The sequence below is a fragment of the Adiantum capillus-veneris genome, chromosome 28, assembly GCF_014529385.1.
Source record: "Adiantum capillus-veneris isolate H3 chromosome 28, ASM1452938v2, whole genome shotgun sequence".
Classification (NCBI taxonomy): Eukaryota; Viridiplantae; Streptophyta; class Polypodiopsida; order Polypodiales; family Pteridaceae; genus Adiantum; species Adiantum capillus-veneris.
Window position 1 is genome coordinate 104,323,585 of NC_140958.1, and position 6,881 is coordinate 104,330,465.

Below are 6,881 nucleotides of genomic sequence, written 5' to 3' on the forward strand. Positions count from 1 at the left end.
GTGTCTCTCTCTCTCTCAGCTTGATGCACTTCATGATTGTACTTCCCTGAGCATATAGATGTGTCCCCATACCCCCTAGAGATAGATCAACACCCTCCGCCCCCCCCCCCCCCCCCTCTTCATATACCATGTATCTTGTCTCCTAGCCTCCCATGAATCACCTCCTCTCCCTCTGCCACAGGACCCTATTTTGTTGGGAAATTCTAATGAGCATTTTGAACTGTGAGAGCCACAAATGGCACCAACCTTTTTTAAGCATCTTGCTTGCCATTCAATAATCACTATGGATAAATGGAAAGGTAATAAAGACTCTCGCCCTGCCACCTAAAGAAGAGAAATAATCACCAACAAATGCACCTTAATATTGACTGCAAGTACAGTGGGTTCCGAGGCTTGTAACTATCAATTGGTGAAAATTTTGCAGGTTGTTATCCTTACACAGACAAAGATCCATTTATTTTGGACACATGCCCCCATATATATTTCTGTGGGAATCAGGAGAAATATACGTCGCGACTTCTGAAAGGTAACATAACGTGGCTAATGCAGACTGGAATTTTTTTGATTGTATCTTGGGCTATTAAGGCTTTACAGCAGAGTAACAGGTGAAGAGGGGCGCCTAGTGCGACTTGTTACCATTCCACACTTCTATGACACAGGCATTGCAGTCCTGGTGAGTTGGCTTCCTTTGTGTGTGCAAACTTTTTGCCATATCTGAGCCTTGCCTTGCAATTACCGTGGTATTTTTGTGCAGGTAAATCTAAAGAATCTTGATTGCCATGTTTTGAGTCTTTCAACGGATCTGCTTATGAGCAATGGGTCATAGAGAACTAAGAAAATCATGCTCTGATAAAAATGAAGCGGCTTCTGCATCTCTTACTTGTGAAGGTAGTCAAGCTGAAAGCACAGTGCCAAGGCAGAGGCCGTCTTCTTGCTTGATTTCCGATCTTATGTTGGAGCAGATAATTGATGACATCAGCTTAGCATCGTGTACAATATCACTCAAATCTTTCTGTCTTATACGCCTTGTACTTGAACAAAGCTTTTGGCACGCTCCCCAAGTGGACATAGTACTCAGGACCATTGCACCAGCTGTGTTGCCACATTGCCATGAGACTAGGAGAGTGGCTGGTGCTGTCAAAGGGTTATATACCTGTTGATGCAGCAATTAGTGTTTTTATCGGACCTGGGCTTTAGCACGATGCCCAGAGTGAATGTAACAAAGATGTCGACCGCCTCTACAGGACATTAAAAGATCTCTCTCTCTCTCTCTCTCTCTCTCTCTCTCTCAAGTTTCTCCTGTAAAGAAAGCAGGTTAAGGTATTACTTGTTAACCATGTCTCTTTATGTGAAAGCCTTGGGAGAATGTATCCTTATCCTCATCCTTATTATGCTATACAGTGGCAATGCTAGCTGGTTGACTCTTTGTATGGGAGTCACTTCACTAGATGGTTTTTGAAACGTGAAGTCTCAAAGCTATGTTTGCTTGTATATTCTATGCTAAAGACATTTTTTGCGTACCAGGGTTATAAATGTTGCAAGTGATTGTTGGCACTGTCCTAAACAGAATGGAAAAGCTTAAGTTAACTAAAGTTAAAATGAAACGTCCTCGAAAGTGCCCAGAGGGCATGAGCTTCCAAAGATTGGAACCAGGGAGCAGGTCATGTATTGATAATCTGTAAGTGTGTAGGATACAACGATTGGCCATTTACAGAAAATGCCAATTCCTTTAACGAGCAACTTGGTCTCGCTAGATGTGACCAACAACAAGGCAAGAAAGTGGCAAGTGATGAATATTGTGCAGACAAAAGACTTGTCTGGGAATGACGATGTTTTGAAGACAAAGACAAAGAAGGTATGTGGATCTCTTGGATCTGTTGGTGCCATTGTTGATGATGACCACAAGGTGCAAGTCTGCTTGTGTTGTTAGGGATCATTGTACAAGAGTTCAAGACCTCTATTCATACTTCAGAAAACATCAAAAGCTCACTAGCAGAAAACTTCAGCAAATGAATATCATTATGTTAAACTAATATAAATTGTTTCTTTTTTCCCTCCCTCAAATTACCTGCGGCAGATTGCATTGTCCCTAGCCCATGCAAATAAAAATGTCCTACATGCAACCTTGTCAATGTTACATGGTGAAGCTCAAAACAACATCCAAACCATGGAAGCGGCAATTAAAGCCTCTGCACTGATCAAAGCTCATATAATGGTTAGCTGCTAGCGTGAAGGGTCGACGAATTGGTGTAAGTGTTTAAGGCCGAATTAGTAGGATGTTCTCTGTTGGGAGGTTATTCAACATGCATGCAGGCTTCCCTCTCACGCCAAGGCAGCATCAGATTGATTAACATATGCCGTGGGTGAATGTGAATGTACCTTTGCTAGGCAAGAAATTTTTGTTGGGAACATGGGCATGCACTCATCTTTTGCAGCACGAGAGGCACCTTGACACTTGCCTTGTGGGCATCTACACCCAGGATAGTATGTTTGATAACCTATAGATATGAGAAGCCCCAACTTCATTCCACTAATATCTTTCAGAATCCTTGAGATTTTCGCATCCACTAAAGGCTCCTACAAGTCCCTTGTTTCACATAGCATGTGACATATGTTAGAGCAACACCATACTAGTTACTTCATGCTCAATTTATTGTGTATTTTCATGCTAGTTACTGTAATTGCTTCATGCTCAATTTATTGTGTATTTTTGCATTTTTTTGAAGGGCCATGCCATTGCACACTATGCCACTTACTAGAATAAATTGTTCTTGGTTGATGCTTCTCCTGGAGGATTGATGGATGTGACATTAGATGGGTATTGAGATGAAAATGCAAGAATGATGGATTTAAGAAGGGATACATGCAAGAAACCATGTGATCAATGATATGAAAATTGATTGGTACAATTTAATGGAATATGACTTGGTCATTTTTCATGTGATCCCTTGTTTTAATGTAGCATTTGTCTACAAATGTGACACTTCCAAAACTAACTGACAGCTCAGAGTTGAATCAAGAGAAGTTTGGCAACATAAATGGCTTGAAATGGAGTCGTTATACCCTCATCTAAATTGTGTCATTGTATATGGATCTGGATATTAATATGTCAAATTGTTACATATAAATGAGATTGTTTACTTTGACTTTTCTCGCATGTTATTTTTTGTATTACACTGCTTGCTTGATGTGAATGGTAGAACACAAATTGTTTTGAGGGATTTTGATAGACAATAAATTCAATATGGAATAGCCTTGGGGGGTAGATAAGAGTCTTTGAGGATTTTTTATGAGCACCAATGCTTGATATTATCGTAGTGCTAATGGACAAGTGGTTTGATTAAGTCCACAAGTGCTTCAAGGGTCTTTTGTGAAAAAAAAAATTATACATTGGAATGGCATTGTTGTTGGTGCTTTTAAATATTGATATAAATATTATCTATCTTGCTTAGACATAACACCAATCCATCAATTACCCATGTTAACTCTATGTCCCTCTAGGAGGGGCACAAGGGGTCCCCTCCAATTGGGTAATAATATAGCTTGACATTAGTATTATCTATCTTCCATGACATCAATCCACCTATTACCTTGTCATCCCTTTGTTTATGTGCCATCTTGTGCTTTATTTATGTTTGCATGATGAGTTTTACTAGCATCTTTAGTTTACTGCTTAGGGTTGAAAATTGGAACTATTTTGGGGGGGGGGGGGGGGGGGGGGGTGATGGTCTCATATGCACCTTTCCTTGCCATCTCCAGCTCATAAGGATTGAAATGCAGGGGTGGGGTCATTACTAAGATGCATCTATACTGATATATAACATCAAATACAATGATGTGCACCACCTAAGACATGTGCATCATAGATGGGTGCATCACGTCAAATTAGAGAGAGAGAGAGAGAGAGAGAGAGAGAGAGAGAGAGAGAGAGAGAGAGAGAGAGAGAGAGAGAGAGATTCTATTATCGTCCTTGGAGGTCAAATATGATCGATGGGACCAAAGATACATGTGATGTAGTATGCGTGGGGTTGATAAGTGATTCTTGATGCTTTAAGATTGTCGTGATGAGAGTTACAATGGAGAGCCCACAATGTGGCTCAGAGAGAGAGAGAGAGAGAGAGAGAGAGAGAGAGAGAGAGAGAGAGAGAGAGAGAGAGAGAGAGAGAGGCGCCGTCTTATCACAAGTAAAACATCGTGTAAGAGGAGTAAAAGCAAGTATCGTGATAGGATTTTGTAGAGAGAAGGCATCATTGATGCCACTATGATCAAAGCTATCATGCATACAAAATCTAGCCACATAGTGCAACGTAAAGATAGGAGATTAGTGAGTTAGGCGTGCGTTAGTTGTTAGCATTCCATTGTTGCTTCATTGCTAGATTGGGTGGTGTGATTATGCTTGAAGGGCTAGCTTCACCAATCAATTACCCAAAGAAAGAGCCCAATTGGGCTGAAAGATTGTTGGGGTAAAGGCGATGTGCCTTGTCCCCAATTGCTAGTCCAATGTGTGGGCACCCACTGAATCACTAACCACTAACTTACCTTATTCTTTTATATACAAAGAATAAGGAGATATAGCTTGTTGCTCTATTCTCCACCCACACAAAGTGGCCTTGCTCCTCCTCCTTCCTCGCACACATGCATCGTGCACTCTACAAGTGGTATCAGAGCTTTGGTCTCCCTTCCCACTTTTGGATGCAATGCCTCTTGGAGTGGCTAAGGTTCACTGAGAGCTAATGTCTATCTGGAGCAAATTGATAGTCGAGTGTAGACTATGTAGCAAGCTGAAAGTAGGGTTTGGTGGTACAAAAGAATGACCAATTGTTTTTCCACCTTATTGGTACTAATGAAAAGGTGGGGAATGGTAAGATTTTTTGTAGTTTGTGTCAAAACTTGTCGGAGTTTGTTTTTTGATTTTCTTCTTTCCAAGATGTATCCAATGATATACAATATGATAAGTGATTTCTTTTGGGACTTTGGTAAATTACATTGCAAAGATTTGTCAAAGGTACTGTCAAGGACAACCAACTTTGTACCACCATCCTTTGCTTTCAACCAACACGTAAAGACAAGAATAGAGTAATGTAGCTTTGTGCAAAGAGTTTTCAAGCAAGAATAGAGAGAAAATTTAGAGTAGGAGAGAGAGAGAGAGAGAGAGAGAGAGAGAGAGAGAGAGAGAGAGAGAGAGAGAGAGAGAGAGAGATGAAATTCGCATCCATGTGCACGTAATTTTAGGCCGGATTTTGGTTTCAGTCATTGTTGTAGCTTCTTCATTTTATCAGGAGTATTTCCATCAGGCGCCCCAAGGTTTAACCCCCTTTTGAAGCTCTTTATGCTATCAAAATATCCATTTGAGTAGCATAGTAAAAGGTAGTTTCACCCGACGTTGTCGGTATTGGATTTGACTCTCGATGCTTCTTCGACATCTAACATTTTTTGCGATAGAGAGAGATTAGGTGCTTCTTCTCCAGCATTGGAGAAGAGAAGCAAGGTGTGTTCTTTTTGACATACACACACCTTCTTTGGCTTCTTGGTGAGCTTTTGTTTGGCAATGGAAGATAGCATCGACATCTTCTTCCCAAGTTTGACATAGTACGAGACAGATTGAGAGAGAGTGGCATCGGCTCTCCTCTAGTACACATTTTGAGTCTCCTCTTGACATTATTTTCTTCTCCAATGATGCACATTGACAACACATACAACTCCATGGATTTTCTAGAGAGATCTTCCCGATGAGCGGCTTTGACTCCCGGATGTTTACGACCATAAGTACATCTTGGACATCACAGGGATTTGTGCATCAGATGTAGGCACAAAGCTTGGAGGATATATATGCCTTTTGTGGCTACAGGTGGTTGGTTATTCTATGGGTTTGATTTTTGGTCGATGAGGTAGTGTGCCAGCTTCCAGGCATTTTGCTTACAGGTTGCATTTTGCTTACAAAGCTTGGAGGATATATATGCCTTTTGTGGCTACAGGTGGTTGGTTATTCTATGGGTTTGATTTTTGGTCGATGAGGTAGTGTGCCAGGTTCCAGGCATTTTGCTTACAGGTTGCATTTTGCTTACAAAGCTTGGAGGATATATGTGCCTTTTGTGGCTACAGGTGGTTGGTTATTCTATGGGTTTGATTTTTGGTCGATGAGGTAGTGTGCCAGGTTCCGGGCATTTTGCTTACAAGTTGCATTTATCCAGTGTGAATTATGTGGCACAGTCATTGTGCTCATGTATGGAAGTGTGGGTTACTTTAGAGAGTTTTTTAGCATAAATTTGTGCAGTTTTGTTACGTATGCATATGCACATATCAAGTGAGTGAAGTTACACTTTGTAGGTGGTAGATTCACAGGTTTACAAAGATTCTGGATAGGTGTACTTGTCCATAGAGCCACTCATTCAAGAGTGAGCTAGTTTTTGAGATTTCGCTTAAATTTCAGGGGAGGCTCTATCAATTTTTCCCTTGATTCTTGCCATGATCTCTATGTATTTGGAGCTTACTCTCTGATGCTTTAGTGGTCAAGATTTACTCTCACTTTGATAGTGATCAAGTATTTACTCACTTTGATGAATTTTGTCAGCTTGGACATGGATTTAGTGTTCTTGTATCCACTCTCGCATGAGTGAGATTTATAGTATGCTCATAGTGGCTATAGGTGGATTTATGGTATGCAATATTTTTGATCGACATACATTCTGATTGTGAGTGTACTGCATACAATTTACAAGTAGTCACTGGTTACAAGTTCTACAAGCTTACAGATGCAGATATACACATTTGTCGGATTCATAGCACTATTTGTGGGATGCGTCTTTGAGTACAATGTTTCCTCATGACTTGGTATATGGCCATATGCTTTATGATTAGTTGAGAACTATTTATCTCAATCT

The 6,881-nt window shown here is 40.6% G+C and overlaps 1 protein-coding gene across 2 annotated transcripts in view; it reads left to right on the top strand.

The window, feature by feature from the left end:
- Positions 1-1,520, top strand: part of POLD2 (DNA polymerase delta small subunit) — a 29,847-nt gene extending 28,327 nt beyond the window's left edge. For both annotated transcript variants that reach the window (XM_086504420.1, XM_086504421.1), the window contains exons 12-14: positions 425-526; positions 606-673; positions 755-1,520. In XM_086504420.1, coding sequence (XP_086360546.1) covers positions 425-526; positions 606-673; positions 755-826 — 242 coding nt within the window. In that variant the 3' untranslated portion in view covers positions 827-1,520. The remainder of the gene's footprint in view (positions 1-424; positions 527-605; positions 674-754) is intronic.
- Positions 1,521-6,881: the final 5,361 nt, after the last annotated feature.